We start from the raw sequence: 18,696 nt of genomic DNA, 5'->3' as shown, positions 1-18,696 counted from the left end.
AAATGATATCACAACGGATTAATGTGCTTAATAGGGCAATTATCCTCATCAAAAGAGCAACCAGCGATTGCCGGAGCCTCCAACCCACACCGCCCTCCCCCACACACGAACTCAAACTCAAACTCAACCTTCATAGCCAGGCCCAGTTCCGCCCTGGCACTGCATAAATTAGTTGCACCACTGACCAATGGCCAGACCGAGGCCAGGAAACTTCCAAGAGCCTGGGCCTGGGCCAGGTCAAGTCAAGTTGTCTACTAATTGCCGTTTTACTGTCACATTTGCTTCGGGGATTTACATGTGCATACATTTGACATTAATATTTCCAGTTGGTCCTGCTCTAAGCCTGTCCCAGTGCAGGGCTACATCCACACCCACATCCACATCCACAGCCGCAGCCACGGTCAGCCCATCAGGATTGTCGAGTGGTTCGTGTGCATTTTATTAATAACTATTCCCCAGCCAGCTGTGGGCTTATGCAAATTAGCGAACGGACATTAAGTGCAGTTAACTTCAGTTTGATTCGGCAGCGTTTTTGGGGGGCAGGAAAGTTTAAAGCCCAAAACTGTGCAACACTTTATGGCTGCTTCGCTGGGGCTAAGAGCTAAGAGCTAGGGCGAGCGCGAGTGCGATTGCGAGTGCCTGTGAGGGACGGAGGCGGAGCCAAGTAAATTAACACTAATTACAACATAATAACTATAAAATCGCAAAGACAAGTGCTCGGCAGTAGACTCAACAGCTCATTGCCGGGCACTTGCCACTCAACAAGCCGCCCAGGCCGTGGAGTCGAGCCAAGTTTCTTGGCCTGTCTGCCTGCCTGCCTGCCTGTGCCGTGGCATGACTCAGGCCGCCTGCAGTGCCGTGCAGGAGTAGAGTCCGGAGAATGGCGAGCAAAACAAAGTGCAAAACATGATTAAGAGTGAAATATTTATTTGCAGCACTTGGAGGCGCGCCACGGCAGCACCAACAATTAGAAACAAGCTACTACTAAACCCGCTGCCAGGCTGCCCTGCTGCCACCCTGCCCCCACTCGACCGCCCGGACTCCGACATGGCTTAAACATGTAAATGGCTGCGCCAGGGCCGCAGGGCACAAGCCGTGAAGCAGCGATGATTTAATGGCTGCCAACTCGCCAAAGAAGCAGGAATAGCACTACTGCAACAAGTGCAGGCGGAGGAGCACAACAGGGCGAAGGACTTTAAGATTAATTTAATTGTATTATGATTAGTAAGACGCATACTATAAAAATCTGTGTGTATCGTATCTTAATGGCTAAAACGCTGAAAGGGCTAAATGCAAACTTAAGTCTAGTAATCCTCCTCCTCAAAGCCGTAGCCAAACTCGTCGTCGTCGTCGGCGCCCTTGTACAGCATGTCCTGCAGCGAGGCCTCTGGCTCCGCTTCGGGCTCCGGCTCAGCCTCGTCTACCTCGGCCTCGTCCTCCAGGAAATCTGTGGAAGAGAGATTTCCATTAGATTACAAGCAGTTCCATTGGCCCAGCGCAACTTACCTGGTTCCAATACGGGCTTGGTATCAGGCTGCTCTACCTCCAGCTCAGGCGCCTGGCTGATAGGCAGGCCTGCCTCAATCTTGGGCCGTTTCCTGCTGGGTCCAGGCAGATCGTAGGCTGGCTTGGACCGACTGCCCTTAGGGGCAATGGGACCCTCTTCCACAATGACCGGCTGCTGCTTCAATTCCTCCAAGGTTGTGGGCTTAGTGTCCACACTGGAGGACGGGGATTGGCCCGTCAGGCCGGCAATGCTGTCGGTTAGTGTCTTGAGGATGTCGTAGTTGATTTTGCTGGAGATTTTCTTCTCCTGAAGCATCTTTTCGATCGCCTCGCCAGCCGTAGACGAAGGACCGATGACCTTCTTGCGCGGCTTTCGTTTTTTCTTCTCAGGCTTGCCCTCCTCCCGCTCCTTGGCCAGCCGCTCGTCGCGCTCCTTCTGCTCCTGCAGATACTCAGCATTCATGTTCTTCCACATTTCCAGTTTGGTCACAGCCTCATCCTCGGTCAGCACATATTGGTCCAGCTCATCATCGTTCAGATCGTCGATGACGAGCTCTGTTTCCAGTGGCTGCTTTGCCCTCTCCACATCCTCCAGCTCGCTTTGAGTTACCCGACAAATGGCCTCGATATCCGGCCGCAGGCCCTCAATGCCCGCCATCAGGCTGCCAGGTTCCGTCTTTTTCACATCCTCATTGTGCTCGATCAGATCTTTGATTATCGCAGCATTGGACTGCTCAATGAACTGCCTGGAGTCCTCCATCTCTATGTCGTTCTCGCAGACACTTTTCGGTGTGCCAGGCTCCGAGCCAAATGAAGTGTCGCCCTTGATTTTCGTCAGTTGACGGAACACGCTGCTGGAGTACTTCCCGAGATCCTTTTCCAGATGTGCATCAATTTCCTTTTGCAGTTCCGTCAGCTCGTGCTCGCCAATCTACGGGAGCGATTTATAAAATAAATAAAATATGCGCGAGAGCTCTATTGTATGTCACTTACATTATTGATCCTCTCACGATCCTTTTTCCGTGCTGCCCTGAAGGAAGGCGGATCCTGTTCTCTCTCCAAGTCCACGGTCATAAACTCCTCCAGCGTTAGACCGCCGGACGGCGTCTCGGCGAACTCGGAGAGGCGCTTGCGCAGCGTCGACTCATGAATCTTGACCACGCCGATCACATCCACCATGGTGCGGCTAAAGTCATGCATGCGTGCGGCAATCAAGAGTGCTTCAAGGAGGTATAGAAAATTGAATATAAATGACCTGATTCAGGAAAGATGTACAGCATATCGTCCACCTTTGCGAATGCAAATGCCTTCAAGGGTAATAGTGTTCGCCATTCACCTTTAACCTAACTATAATCTCGTCTCACCTGCTCCACAGAGTCCAGTGGGTCGTCGTCCCGAGTGCATGCAATCCTTCTTCATTCGCTGGACAATCCTCAGGGCCGTCATGGACACCTCATGGGTCTTGGCGCCCAGCTGCAGTCGATTGGCGAACCGCATAATGTACAGGCAGGGATCTGTAAAAATAGAAGAGCAATAAGGAAGCAATCAGTATCAACAGATTTAAATAACATTAGCAAACCAAACCACTGCAAGAGCATCAGCCGAAGAACTTGTTCGACGACCTTGAAGCCCGGCTCGGCTCGGCTCTGCTGCCCAATGAAATCGAAAACATTCAATAACCGGCCCCAGACAGCCATGGACAGCCAGCTGCCGAAATAAACAGTCTTGAACCCGAACTTCAGGTATATACGAGTATGTTTTTATTCAATTCATTCAACTTTTACATGAGGCCCACAGTCAGAGAGAGCGAGAGAGCGAAGAGTGCAAGAGTCGGAGAGTGGTATATCAACTTTATAGCATGCGATAAATTGTGCGCGCGCTCTCCATACAGACATCACGCATCCGTCACGTAGTCCAGCGTTTGTCCCCCTCGGATAAGTTTCGGGCCATTCGATGGCCCATTAAACCAATAATTAGTTGTATTTGAACTAGATGAAAGATAAGACCAGACCAGCCAAGGAAGCCGCCGCCAACCGACAACGAACAACATCGACACCAACCTGTGCAATTAACACTTGGCCCAGTCCCAGTCCCAGTCAGAGACACAGTCCCAGCCATCCAACAACACAGCAACGGAACAAAAGGCAAAGCCAAACGCAAACAACAATTAACGCACGGCAAATATCAGCTCGACAACGCAATGGAAAATCAAAAGCCCCAGATCCAGAGACGCGACCTTGCCAACATATTTGCTAGCGTTTTTTTCTCTTTTTTTGTTTTGTTTTATATATTTCCCCTTTTTTTGCAGTTGGGAAATGTCATAGAGTGAGGGGAGATTTCCCAAGAAATAACAAATACTGCCGGCTGTGGCTGTGGCTGTGGCTCTCACACAATCGGGTGAGAAATTATTAATTTCAATTTTACATAATCGTTTGAATAATTGTCCAAGTAAATGATCAAATAATTTTGAGTATAATTACTCATTTAATTACAATTAAATGGTTATTGTGTGGCCAGACCAGCTACATTATGTGAGCGCATACAAAAGCAAGAAAGAAACACAAAAGAAACCTCTTGTTTGTGTGTTTTTTTACAGGAAAATAATCTACAAAATGTCACAGTAAATACAACATTTCAGAACCTTTTGTAGAGCAAGGCAATGGTCATTTCCCACAGCTCACTATCATATAAGCCATGATATACCTCGCTTTTCGTGCACATTAGCCGCCGTCTCCATGGTAGTCCTCCGCACTTTGTGCCACCAGCTTGATTGTTTATGCCGCTCCACTTGACACACAAAGGCAGATGGCTGTTAAACGTCAACCACGGCTGCCCCAGCCATCTCCTAGAGGAAGCTTGTCAAAGTCTCGCTAACTGCACTTGACAAAAAAAAAAAAGAGGAAAAAAGAAAAGCAAGAACTAAGCAACAAGAGGAAAAAAATTATTTATTAAACCCTAATGAATGCGCACATTTGTGGAGGCCCGCAAGCAGCCTCCCTTCAGCCAGCCAGCCAGCCAGCCATCCCACCATCCGAACCCTCGGAAGCAACTGCCTTTGAGTGCCCCACTTGAAAAATGATGCCGCCGCTGCGGCTGTGACTGGGAACTGCGATTGGGAACTGAAAGAGTGACTGGGGACATGCTTCATTGACCCTTCAGCACCACGCCCACACATCTAGAGCAGCTGTTACTCCTGGGATGCGATGCGAGATACTGTTGGGGAACTGCTACTGCTCGACAGTGGCCTGCACGGCTGCTGCTAATGGTTTCTTAATGTCTCCCGGCCCAGCCCTACTCTGCCCTGCCCTGCGGACAGTCTGCAACTGCAGCTAGTGAAATTATTATTATTTAAACTTTATTTTTGCGTTTGTCATGACAGCAATTATCATTTTGGGTGCGGTTGTGCCGCTTCTCCCCGCCACTCTCCCCACAAGGCTGCCTTTGATTACTTTGCGTTTTCTGAAAAATGCCGGCAATTTTGGTTACTGGCTCGGTGTTTTCCTCGACGCAATTAACTGTAGTGCCTGCTTTAATTGTTTTGTAATTGACCAAGAATTCGTGATTAATGATGAAATTGGAATCTTTGGAGTACACAATACTTATTGTGTGCCCAAGAGTTTATCTAACAAAAGTCTGTGCTGGAAAGACCTTACACAACTCATATTACAAGCGATTTAAAGAGCAAACTCTTAAATTTGATTTCTATTTAACTGGATTCGTCAAATAAAAATCATATACTTATGATTAACACATAAATCTATCCAATGTGAAATCTAGGTTTTCGAGTGAACAAACACAAGTCTGTTTGCGCTCTATAAACATCAATTCAAGTTCAGGGACGACAATCGGTATGACGAGCTGGTGGAACCAGGCTAAAGGTCTTACCTCATGAATGAAACATTCTAAAATGTAGATTCAAAACTTTTCCGCGCAGTGTAGGGGCACTCACGAAATCTGTTCGCACTCAATAAACATACAATCAAGTGCAGAATATGGGCACAGTTATCGCATGGGATAAGTGACCGTCTCAAGGCGAACAAACACGAAGACGACGAAGGCGGGCAGAGCCGCTCGGCTGTGATCTTTAGCTTCACCGTTGGCTCGCTTCGTCTCTCACTACGAATTCGTTCGTTGGCTCGCGCGCACCTCAAGCCGCAGTCGCAGTCGCAGTCACAGTAGCCCCCACCGTCCCAGTCCCAGTCACAGTCCAGTCTCAGGCCCCGGTCGAAACATTCTGCAACAGAAAAAACCACAACAACGTGGCCGGTCGACGCGCATGCGCAGAGGCAGCTGGAGAAAAAAAAGAGTCCCTCCTCACATGTAAAAAATCTTCTTTCAACTGCTGTGGTTTCTCGAGAGTGTGAGTGGTTTGCTTTTTGCGGCTGCTGCTGCTGTACAAATTACCAAAGTGTGTATTAGTACGGGTATTCGTACAATTGTTTGTTAAAATAATAATAATCACTTGCAGTGTGCGCGTAGCTCGCTCGCTTGTTTGTTTGTTCTCCTGTTGACGTTTTAATTTATGTGCAAATGCCGGTTGGGGCGTCAATTACTGCGAGTGAAGTGCAAATATTACAAAGAAACAAGTAGGAGGGGTCGAAAAAAATACCCAAAAATTCCATGCAGATAATTGCTTATAATGGCTTTGGATTAAAGCCCTGACGATAGGTTCTTCTGAATGACTGAATTAATGTAAAAATCATCTGATTTTGAGAGTCTTCACAAGTGAATTTTACAAGTGAAAAGCAGTACATTTGTGGAGTGAAAATAAGATAAATTTAATAAAATGCTCATCTTTGGCAGAAGTTAAATCTGTGTATCAAAATATTTGAATAAAATCAAATTATGCGTTTATCACAGAAGCAGTGCACATAACCTTGAAAAGCAGTGCCAATCATAGAATCAGAGTCTGCTGCTTGGTGTTCTTTTTTATCTAAGCAGTGCTCATCTTAGAATCAGTTTCTACTGCTTGCTACCAGTTTTATCTCCCTCTAATTGAATTAATACAGTTATTCATTAGAACTAATGAAATTAAGTGTCATACAGGCTTCAGCTATGTGTCTCTCTTTCTCCAAGTCACGCTCTCAAAGTATCCATATTTCTCTCTCTCTCTCTCTCGAATGTGTCACGTGTTCGGTTTGTTTTCTTTATTGGCTTCAATCTCTGTCCCATTCCGTGCAAACTGTATAAATGATACATAGATATTCCATCGATAACAGCCGCGAATGAACAGTTGCAGCAGTTAATTGATTGCCCAAATATGTGGATAAGCTATTAAGCCACCATCCAGATGTGAGAAGCAAGCAAATGCTGAGGCTGGTGTGATGAGAGCCTTGCCGAAGGTCACCTCCCCCCAAGATGGTACAATGAAAGTGTTAAGCCTTGAATGGAATCAACAATCAATCAACAAATCAAAGAACACTTGAAAATACTTACTTAATCCCAACCGAAAAGCACATGGCAGTGCATTAACGATCAGCTGACTCTCAAGGGTGCTAATGGTGCTATCTTCAAGTGAAGTCTCGACTCTGTTATCACCTACGGACTGAGTAGATCGCCGGTTCTGGCCGTATAATTATCTGTGAAATGCACTCCTGACTAATTACTAACTATTTAGCTATAATTTTCCGCTCATAACTATGATTTTGATTATTGTTTCTGGAGGTGGTTTTTTAATGACTGTCCGTCGGTCCGCCCTCTGTAAGTGTTTGCCAATAGTCCGGGGCTCGGACTGAAATTTCCCTGCCCTGCCAGCGCTAAGATCAGTCAAAAGCTCGCCACAATTTCTTGTTTGTTCTTTCAACTTAAAGTCAACAGAAACAGACACAGACACAGACACACCCTGGCGAAAATAAAGCTTACGAAATGGCATAAATATATCTTTCTATTCTGGGCATCGAAATGCCATTTAAAATTCAACTCAAGACTCCAGCGGACTGGGGGGACATGAATATTTAAATATTAAGTAACACCGGGCACAGAAAGCGTTTTTGTCCAAACCGACTGACTCGATGACAATTTGTTGTTGCCACCCAGCAGAAGATTATTTAAAAACTTGAGCAAAGAAACGCGCTGCCAAAGAATCCAGAACTGGTTCCAGACTCAGCAAAAAATGTACGAAAAAACCCATAAACATTTCACAAAGAATATGTCACAAGAATTAAATAAAACCGAATCGAATTTAGCAACTCATTCGCACTCGAAAACGCATTCAATAGGGGGGATTTTACTGGGCCAAACAATAAAAAAGAATCGAAAACAAACAGCAGCAACAAAAAAAATGTATTTTAAAATACAAAAAATGTTAATTCGTCAAGTCATTAGACAAAATGCAGCATGACTTGAGTTACCAAATAATCTAAAGAAATATGAAAAGTGAGTGAGAAAAACTGCATGTTAATGTCTATAAAATTATCTGCAAATTAAAGCGTCTAAAGGCGCAGACGCCAGGCCGACCCAAAGACAGAGCCCCCAACCGACAGCCGACAGCCGACAAGCCGAGTCTGTCTGAATAATTGCGAAACAACCTAAGGGCCCTCGAAACGAGGCATAGACTTATACGAACACAAAACCCCACTCCGGCATCGAGAGTCGCGTCGAGTCGAGTCGGACGCGGCAAGTGACTACTGCCAGATGGAACTCAGACTTTTGAGCGTGACAAGAATGGGATAGACTCTGGCCGAAAAAACCCCCAAGCCGGGAGGAAACAATGGGAAGTGGTGTTAACTTCCTATATAAAGCCTCCCCATTAGCATGGAAATATTTGTTGGTTTGAGATTTTTGAATATCTAGAATTATTAATGGCACTACTGTGCCTTGACATGTAGGTAGTTAATGGCGATGTACCCCATATGGAATGCATTCAGTATGGAATTCCTTATCAGAATTACTTTTGTTGAAGTTCTACCTGCTGATTTTTGCTCAATCGATCTGCTCAGTGAATCCTTTCATAGGAACCTTTCAAAATAAGCAATCTACCATGATCTACTTATATAGATGTGATCTAACCTCAAGCAAAATGCATTGCAACCCAAGAACAGCCCGTTTTGAAAGCTTCGTTTTATCAGATTGCTGTGTTTTTAAGCTGACCCAAGCCCATTCCATCCCAAGCCAAAAAGCCTCGACCACTGGGGCAAGTGTCCAATATAACGAAGAAAAAAATCCCAACAAAATACAGACAAGAGAGCACATAATTAAAGTGCAAAATCGACAAATCAACAAAACTGCTTGACCGACTGATCTGTGGATCGACCGTTCGCCCGTTCGACCGATCGACAGTTCGAGCGTTTGACCGACGAATCGTGGGTTCGAAGGCATGGGCCACGTGAGCGATTGGTTTTTGGGCCAGACACGGCCCAAGCATATATTCAAGTGTTTTTGTGGGGACTCTGGAGGTCGTTGCTTTGGCAGCTTTAGATCTGGCCCGAGTGCAGTGGAATTGCTCTGGAAGGGAGGAGTTTTGTAGGGAGGGTTAAGTGCAGACAGACCCCTGTTTTATGAGACATTTTGCTAATCAGTTATATGCGTGGCGATTGCAAAATTGTCTTAAAATGAAAAATGCAACAAAAGGAGCTCGTTAAAAGCAAAGAGCCGAGAAATAATGAGAAACCAAAAGGCAAAAGACAAAAGACAGAAGAAACAGCCACAAAAACAGAAACCGAAACCGAAACACAGAAAGAGAAAAACCAAAGAAAAGACAACTCTTCACTTTTTTCTCCGAATAGCCGTCGCAGTCGCCATCGCTGACACCTCTTCATGCTCGGACATACATATGTTTTCGCTGGTGGCTTACTTTTGGGGGAGGAGAGTGTAATGAGGAAACAAAAATCGAAAGTGTTACGCGGGCGTTGCTTTGAGGGTCTGGTGCCTGGGCTCTCTCTCTCTCTCTCGCTCTCGCTCAAAGTATGACCCGACTGGGCCCCAATGTGGGTCACTCCATTTGCAATTCAAGAGGCAATGAAAAATGAAATGAAACACAAGCCCCCACCAAGACCACAAATAAATTAAGAAAAAGGCCGCCCCAAGTCAATGCAGGCGGCAAATTTGAAATGCGTTTCATACTCGCACAAAGTGCAAAGACTGTGGCAGTGCGGAAAAAACCCATTTAATACGAAAATAAACTTGCACATAGGAACAAATTTCACAAAATGCTGAAAAACAAAAACACCACCAAGCCGAAAATAAAACAAAAGCCTACAGCTGATGAATAATAAACGTGACTTGATTGTTAAGCCAAGAAATTAATTTAGCATAAATTGAGTGTGTGTTTTGCATGGCAGCTGGGACGGGGATGCGGACGGGGATGGAGAAGGAGATGGGATGGGATGGGACGATGGGGCTGGCTGGGAGCTAACAGCTGCACAGATTTATGTCTGCCCAATTGATTCCCATTTGACAAAGAATATATCCATAAATTCCAATTAACCAACAGTTAAATGGTCGGCTGCCAGCTCTGAGCATCAGCAAACTAATGAAAGCACAATTTGCACGAAAACCTGTCATAAGAAATCACTTAAGGGTGAAACGGATAACAAAAAACGAAGTTATATTCTCTATTTCATTTGTATGTCCGAACAAGCGGTTTTTTTGAAGTTCAATGTTGTCCATAATTACAGCTTACTAATTCACATTGAATTCACTCAGAAATACATTAAGCACATATAATTTTTATGCAAAAACTATAGCAATACACACTCGTATACATTCACTATGAGGCAAGTTTGTATATAAAAGAGCACAAAAGAAAACCGTGCAAAAAACAGACACATATATTTTTTATAAAACTTTAACTTTAAGAGACAAATTCATATATTTTAAAGGCTATCAAAAGCACTGACCAAATCATAGATCGCATTGCGATTCGACCAAGTTCAAGAGCCGGTAATTAAGCTATCACAAGTTTTTCACAGTTACCCAGCACTACATTTCAAAATAAAACAGAACTGCCAGAAATTCCACTGTAATTGGAGCGACCTGCTCTTGCAGCCTGTCCAATACATCCTTATTCTCATTGGGGATACAATTAAGCATCCTTCAATAAAAACATGAATACCTACGTTATTTCGTCAATTAAAAGAAGTTTCGGAGTTTTCACCCCACCTGATTTCTGTGCGAAGCTAAGTTAGCTGCGCAAATGGAGTCCATCTAACGGTATTTTCCCACAACTTTTGAGGAAATTATTTTTCAAGGCAACGCAGTAATAGTTGACCTTACATAACTACTTCAAATCAAGTTCAAATTAAGGGCACTAATTTAGCCAACACTAATTCTCGTCAAGGTTATTTCGCTGTTAACTAACACTAATCGCAGGTAAACAGAACAAAGATCAGACACGAGACAATCGAAGCATGAAGAACTTCATTAGGCGTCAACAGCAAATTGCTTTGTTAATTTGTCAAGTCATTTAAGGAGGAGGCGTGCCAGTGCGGGGGGCGTTTTCAGGTATCGTACACACCGGCCCATATCGGAGAGTCGCAACAAAGTTGTTGATTGTCCAAGACACCCGACAACCGGGCCGTCGTCATCATCCGCGCGGAATGACGCGGACAAAAGAAAGAGAGAGAAAAATTATGTTCATGTCTGCGGCCGTTTTGTTTTGGTTACGGACTTCGCCGTGCTGCCAATTAAAAATAGCCGCTTGCATAATTTCCTCTCAACGGGCGGAGAGGAGAGTACTCTCAGGTGCACAGAGAAATGGGTTCTGCTTAGGCGGCTGAGAGACATCAGAGGCGAACCCAAAAGAGTTAAGCCAAAGCCGAGATTTGGGGGCGGAGAGCAGACCAGACCAGACCAGATTTAATCCACTTCCTGTAGCTGATAAAATGCGACAGATGCGTGTGGAAATGGTTGGGGAAGTGGAAGTGAAAGTGCAACCGCAAATGGCAATTTGTTAGCCATGCCATAGCATCTTTTGATACACTTCCGAGGGGGTAAAGTGCTTCATAAACTCCTAAATTCTGGACACTGTATTCATAAATCATATATCATATTGTTTTAGGGTCTTGGCAGGTCTTCCGACTAACCTTTATATAGTATGTTTTCTTGTAATCTTTTCACAAAAAGAACCTGCAAGAGTATATGATCTTCGGTGATTGGAAATGTTGTAGCTTTCACGCATTTTGTCATTCGTTACATAATCCCAAGCGCTTGCTCTCTTTCCGTTTTGTTGTTACAGTTGTTGGTGAGGGCGGCGTGGGCGAGTGGACAGGTGTAGCGATGACAGCGATGTCGGCTCAAAGATGATCGAGGCCTTTGCGAATCACCTGAGCAGTCATTTGGGACGTCACCTCTTCTACTGGTCGATTGATACGACGGCACCGAACGGAGCCAGCAGCGGCAGTGGCAGCGGCAGCGACGGTGGGAACTACGGCCTCAATCTGCGTCTCTCCGAGCTGATCAACAAGTTCCACGGCCCCCTCGAGAGGGGCGTGCAGGTGCTGGATCATCTGCTGACCCTCGAGGAGGACGACTTCGCCGGCCATTGGGGCAGCGCCTACGCGCACAACTATGAGCCGGAGTACGCGGTCCGCGTGCCGGAAAACGAGGAGATGCCCCCGCCCGAACACAGTGAGTATTAGGGGGCATAAAGTGGGTATCGATCCACCAAATGACTACAAATTAGTTTGCGCAAAGGTCAACAACATTATTTGTTGTAATTTTCGGCACAAACACCGCTCTCTGCCGGGTGCTGCTGCAGCCATAGAAACTGGTTTAGATCGTGGTGGTCGACGTATGTGCGTGTGTGTGGGAATGTGCTAAGAAATAAACAAACCTTCGACGAGCGACAGACACGATGGAGCGGATGGATGACATCGGCGATGACCAACCCAAAACAAGCAGCCATGCGATCCATCGAATCGATTTCAAGTTCAACACATTTTATGGTCGTTTTAAATATGCACAGGCCAAACTAAATAATAAATAATCAACAAGACCAAATATGAGTCAAGTTTAAATCAGTCTTGAGTACATGCAAATACCCACAAGAAGCAAGGCTGCGAAAAAGAAAGAGATTGAGACGACAGCGATAAAGACTGTTGTAGAAGCTCTAAGATCGTCCCTTACACGTACGCCTTGACGTTGACGCGCGTTTATGGTGGGCCATGACGGAAATACATATTAGCCGCGAGTGGCCGTGATATAATCAATGAGTTGCGAAATTGGAAGCACAGCTCATTCAAATTCAAAACATGCGCGCGCTCTCCTACAATTTGTGCTGTTAGCCAACACTGCAGCCACACAGTGTGACCAGCTCTGATAACAAAGAAAAACCTATCGTTATCGCTTCAAGAACAAATCAAACAATAAAAACAGCAGAGAAAATAAAAATAAAAGAAAAACATAAAAACAATGGCAATTGGCAGTGCACTATCCACTTAATTGAAAGCAAATGTTTGCATTTCACTCGATTCGCTAAAAGCCAGCTCAGCGCACTGCCAAAGGTCGGTTCGGGGCGCGGTGCATTTTGCCTGACCTCCAGATAATCGCGTTTTTCACATTTCCACTGCGACATGGCCAGTAGCAGCAGCAACAGCAGCAGCAACAATCACGGCAGTAATAATAGCAACAATATAATGGCCCTGAATCGGCTATCCCTAAAGTCGGCCAACAAGCGCAACCAGGAGTCAATGTCCCATTCGCAGCCGAACGGCGGCTGGATAAACGGTAAGAAAAGCGGGCAGAGGGGGGGAGCAGTGCAGGTGCGCCGTGTCTGTGAGTTATTGATTTTCCACACAAATCGCACTGCCGCCGCCGAGGAGGGGAATGGAATGGAGTCGTGTCTAAAAGTCGCGCGCGCGCCTCTGCAGACAGCGCGAATGCGTCGCTATTTTTGGACGCTCCACTTTTTCCCGGTGGCACGGCTTTCATATTCGGGGGAAATTTAGTGAGAAAAATAGAAAAAGGGGGAGCCCGATGGCAACGGCATTCGTTATTTATTATGCGAACGCGACGGTAATCAGCGGAAGTCGCACTTCCGAACGCACAAATGTTACATCGCATCCAGCAGACGCTGTCGGAATTGGGTGGGACCTTGCCGCCAATATCACTTGTCACAGAATAACCTTATAACGTATTAATATCCTGCCTTCCAGTCGAGACGCTCAATAATGGCAACATTCTGCTGCACTCGCCGCCGCACAACCATCAGCAGCAGCAGCAGCAACAACAGCAGCGGGCGGGAGCAGCACTCTCGCCACAGGCCGGAGGCGGCGCCTCGGGCAGTGCGGCCGATCAGAATATCCAGATAACCCAACCCATAAGCGCCCCATCCTCACCCCTGGCCTCGCCCGGTGCCCTCAACATCAGCAGTGTCGGCAGCCCCACGGCCTTCTGTATGCCCTCGAGCTCGGCAGCAGCCGCTGCCATTTCGGCTGCCTCCGCTGCCGCTGCCTCAAATTCAACCCCCACTCCCACTAGCGGCAGTGGATCGTATGTTTGTTCAGCTGGCGGCACCAACTGGCACTATGCGGCTGTGGGCGCCTCCAATGCCATCGACACGGCCGATCCCAACTGGCAGGCCAGCAAGGCGACGGTGCTGGAGCGGAACGCGGCCATGTTCAACAACGAACTGATGTCGGACATCAAGTTCATTGTGGGCGAGGAGTTCGGTAAGTTCGGCATCCGCCAGCATCACTGATCACACGATTAAGTCTCGGTTTTCTCTTCGGACAGATATCGATCCCGTTCAAACAATACCCGCGCACAAATACATCCTAGCCACGGGCAGCTCGGTCTTCTATGCCATGTTCTATGGCGGTTTGGCGGAGAACAAACAGGAAATCAAAGTGCCTGATGTCGAGCCCACTGCCTTCCTAACGCTGCTAAGGTAGGATCGGATCCACGAGTAATTCAGAGGCTAGTCTATTATCATTGAACTTCTCCTTCTGACACTGCAGGTATCTCTATTGTGATGAAATCAAACTGGAACCTGAACACATCTTGGCCACTCTGCATGCGGCCAAAAAGTACATTGTACCGCATCTGGCACGGGCGTGCGTCAACTATTTGGAAGTGAAACTGACGGCAAAAAACGCCTGCCTACTTCTCAGTCAATCGCGTCTTTTCGAGGAGCCCGAACTGATGCAGCGTTGCTGGGAAGTGATCGACGCCCAGGCCGAGATGGCGGTTAAGTCCGAGGATTTTGTGGACATTGACCTCAAGACGTTCGAGTCGATATTGTCGCGCGAGACCCTCAACTGCAAGGAGATCCATCTGTTCGAGGCAGCCCTGAACTGGGCCCTCAACGCCTGCGAGAAGATGAGCATCGACAATACGCCCCAGAACAAGCGGCGGCTGCTGGGCCAGGCTCTGCACCTGATACGCATTCCGACCATGACACTGGAGGAGTTTGCCAACGGTGTGGCCCAGACTGGCATCCTTTCGTCGCAGGAGACCATCGACATGTTCTTGCATTTCACCGCCAAAATGAAACCGAATCTCGGCTTTCCGACGCGTTCGCGTGCGGGCCTCAAGACGCAGGTCTGCCATAGATTCCAGTCATGTGCCTATCGCTCGAATCAGTGGCGTTACCGCGGGCGCTGTGATTCCATTCAGTTTTCAGTAGATCGCAGGTACATTAAACCCCACACAAAGTGAAATTGAATCAATATCCCTAACTGCATGTCTGATCTTTGACAGAATCTTCATTGTGGGCTTTGGTCTGTACGGCTCGTCGACGGGCGCCGCCAACTACAACGTGAAGATTGAGCTGAAGCGCCTGGGCAGGACACTGGCCGAGAACGACACGAAGTTCTTCTCGGATGGGTCCAGCAACACGTTCCACGTATTCTTCGAGAATCCCATACAGATCGAGCCGGAGTGCTACTACACCGCCTCGGTCATACTCGATGGCAACGAGCTGAGCTTCTTTGGCCAGGAGGGTATGTCCGAGGTGCTCATGGGCAATGTGACATTCCAGTTCCAGTGCTCGTCGGAGAGCACCAACGGCACTGGCGTGCAGGGCGGCCAAATACCGGAACTGATCTTCTACGGACCAACCACAGTGACGGCCTTAAACTCGCCCACCAATTCGGTGTGTGCCACACCAATCGCGGGAGCGGGTGGAGCCACAGCAGCTGGATCAGCGACTGCCGTTGCAAATGGCAGCAGCAGCGGATCGGCATCGACAGCTGCTGGCAACAATGTAAACAGCTCCGGGGAGGAACTCGGCGGCGGTGGCGGCGCCGGCGATGGAAGCACCTGATGTGCACAGCTCTACTGCGCCGAATGGCAGGGATCCTGCTACTATCGCCAGCAGCAGCCGCACCAGCAGCAGCAACAGAGGAGACCAACACAGCAATATAAGACACAACCACAAATACAAAATAGAAACTCATGGGTTTTCAGTGCAACACAACAAAGCAAATTGGAGTTTTAGAGGAAACGATATAGCAGATATAGACGTATATACAGTACAGTTAGTACATATAGAGTGCTCTAGTTTTCGTAATAGTCCTATATAGTCATATATACATATATACACACACGTATATAACCATACAGTCCTATATATACATCGCTACAGTGCGTTTCAAAGCTCTTGGACAAGGAGAAATGGTTTGGATAAGCTCAAGCCAATAATTATTGGTAGACTTCCATCGGCAGAGAGTTCTAGTTCGTTAAATATTTCATAGATTCGTTTCGTTAACTGTTTTTAGCCGGCCCAAGGCTCTGAAACGCACTGTACCTAGTTTGTTGGCATATATAAAGATATTTTCAAAACAAAACAAGTTGAACATATACACCCAGACCTACATATATATAGATACAGATACAGATACGAAGTAGACTCGAAAACTTATTACGTTCCACAACTTGAGAGGTTTGCAGAGGGCGAGAGGTGGGATATAAAGCGGCGCAATATATACTGACATATAAATGCAATAAGCAAGGGAAAATCGGGCAATCAGTCAAGCTAAAATTAATCAATATTCTAAAGTTGAATGCGAAAATGAATAACAGATATTTTTTGCCAGCATATACCTAACATATACTATACATCTGATCTGATACTGATACTGATATATACACATAAAAACTATATATAAACTATAAAGATATACTTGAGAAGGAAGTGAGGAAGGAGAAGCCATGTTAAGAGTTGCATTCGACGAATTTGACAGCAAAGTTAACCAGGTTTATGAAATACGACAGAGGTCTTGTATGCGCAACATTTCTCGATATATTAATACACATTGTAGCATGCATTTGTTCTATATCGTAGTTATTTCCCCTATATAACGCTCATACCCAACATATATGCCTTTCCACTGATATCAAGCCCCGTACTTTTCACCTATCTATCTATGTATCTATTCTATCAATCCTTCTAGGCTGCTCTGCGCAACAATCAACAATTTTATGTTCGACTTAAAACATTTCTTTGGAAATTGTACTGATTTTTTGCTTTTGATAAGAATCTAATTACTGTTTTTTATATATATATACATTATATATATGTATATATCTTTTTGAATGAAGCAAGTGTTATCCTATATTGAATATGAATCTATTATAATTATATACTTTAATCAATAAAATATATTATTAGATTTTTTCGAATTTATACTGAAAGTGTGCTTTCAATTTGGATTGAGATGAAGATTCCATATACGTATGTACTATATAGAATCCATTAGGATTATTGGGCGTTAACGTTTTGAGCCATTCGCTGGTGCGAGGGAATCGAGAATCGATTTGCTGTGTATTGTTTTTGCTTTCTTGGGACCGACATTTGGCAGTTGGATTCTGGGAACCGACTCAGCCCAAATCAATGACGAACAGACGACAAGTAGGCAAAGCAGAAGTGAAGAGAGAATTGATAGCCCGTGCACGCTCCTCCATATAACACCTTTCTGCTGCGTCATTCAACATGTTAGTAACCGACCGGTGTCTGCAATCATAGTATGATCTACAATCGGACAAAATATACAATAGTCCCTCGATCATAGCACGATCTAACAGTGGGTTTGCTATGGTAGCTCCACGATGTACGATACTTCTCACTATTAATCCAAACAAAAATCCACATTAATTTTCCTTTTTGAATCCTTACTTTCTGCATTTGTGAATATCTGATCGTGAAAATCGTGGATTTTCAAATTTCATTGGTATGGAAATTGATTGGCTCTCATTTCAGAACTCAACTTAAACTAGTTATTCAAATTAAAGTTTGTCAGTTTCACTCACCCACAGACGGTATATTGATGCACAAAGCGTGTGACAATTTCAGATATGTGCGGCCCAGCTCATACGAGCAGATCTGCTGAACATCGCTTATGTCGATGAGGAGATCTAAATATAAAGGCAAATCCAATTGAACTACTCCGTCTGGCGAGCTTCATGGGGAAACGGGTGACTTACGAGAGGTGCCCTCCGTACGGCATGTCATGTACACACAAGCAGCGTAGATGTGGGTGCTTTTGCGACCACGTGTCAGGTGACGACTGAGGGCCATCTTGAAGAAGTTGAGTGCCGTATCGGCATAGTGCTGTGAGAGCTGCAGCTGCTGGCAGAGAAGAGTGATATCCTTCTTGGCCTTTTTTATGGTCACCTCGCGGGATTCTGTGCCCGAGCCCACTTGGAACTTGCCGTAGCCGTAGTTTGTGGCCCCGCCCGACGATTCGGCAGAGACAAACTGTCCAATGGCTGCGGCGCCATGGCCCACCTCCTCGAACTGCACCTCCGAGACAATTAGCGAATCCTCCAGCACAGAACCACAATTAGTGCAAACTACAAAGGAAAATGACAGATGACATATGACAAATGGAGTCACTATTGAAATTCCAGAGCCTACCCCGATCTCCTCGAGTATTGTCCTCCTCGATCTCGTTGGATCCGCAATTGCGACACTTTAATCCCGTCGACATCTTCTTTGAACAGAGTCTTCCAGCTGTGGTCAAATCTTAAGAGCTGTGCTAGTCTACGCTCTTCGGTAGGCAGCGGGAATCCAGGAAAGCAGCTCAAGCAACTATGTTTCTCTTCGGTATGGATGCATTTTCTTTTATTTTTGATTAAAAACAGTTAGTTTATTGTCAATGCACGCTAGCAGCCAGCTGACCACAACAAGCATCGATTTACAGCACTGCCGATTGAGCGATTTGCAGCACTGGAGCAGAGGAAGCTGTGGAAGGTGGCGCAACAAAAATATCCGAAAGGTCTTGGTAAAAATGGGCTTGATTTAAAGAACAA

General features: G+C 46.0%; 2 protein-coding genes across 3 annotated transcripts; one reads left to right on the top strand and one right to left on the bottom strand.

Moving 5' to 3' along the window:
- Positions 1-1,191: 1,191 nt before the first annotated feature.
- On the bottom strand, positions 1,192-18,599 carry Brf (Brf RNA polymerase III subunit). Its single transcript, XM_001358298.4, has 7 exons — positions 18,302-18,599; positions 17,869-18,237; positions 17,695-17,799; positions 2,871-3,020; positions 2,500-2,726; positions 1,507-2,437; positions 1,192-1,447 (listed from the first exon to the last, which is right to left on the bottom strand). The coding sequence occupies exons 1-7, from the start codon at positions 18,372-18,374 to the stop codon at positions 1,305-1,307; spliced, it is 1,998 nt and encodes a 665-aa protein (XP_001358335.3). The 5' UTR covers positions 18,375-18,599; the 3' UTR covers positions 1,192-1,304.
- On the top strand, positions 5,617-16,661 carry lute (BTB/POZ domain containing protein 3 lute). 2 transcript variants are annotated; one of them, XM_033376726.1, is made up of 6 exons: positions 5,617-5,866; positions 11,681-12,072; positions 13,599-14,114; positions 14,179-14,332; positions 14,403-15,077; positions 15,145-16,661. In XM_033376726.1, exons 2-6 carry the CDS (start codon positions 11,745-11,747, stop codon positions 15,707-15,709), a joined length of 2,238 nt encoding a protein of 745 aa, XP_033232617.1. In that variant the 5' UTR covers positions 5,617-5,866; positions 11,681-11,744; the 3' UTR covers positions 15,710-16,661. The 2 variants fall into 2 exon arrangements, with proteins under 2 accessions (XP_033232617.1, XP_033232618.1); XM_033376727.1 differs by lacking the exons at positions 5,617-5,866; positions 11,681-12,072 and adding an exon at positions 13,353-13,529.
- Positions 18,600-18,696: the final 97 nt, after the last annotated feature.

The sequence above is a fragment of the Drosophila pseudoobscura genome, chromosome 2 (genome assembly GCF_009870125.1).
Source record: "Drosophila pseudoobscura strain MV-25-SWS-2005 chromosome 2, UCI_Dpse_MV25, whole genome shotgun sequence".
Lineage (NCBI taxonomy): Eukaryota > Metazoa > Arthropoda > Insecta > Diptera > Drosophilidae > Drosophila > Drosophila pseudoobscura.
The sequence above is the reverse complement of the archived record's forward strand: the minus strand, read 5'-3'. Positions and strand labels throughout refer to the sequence as shown.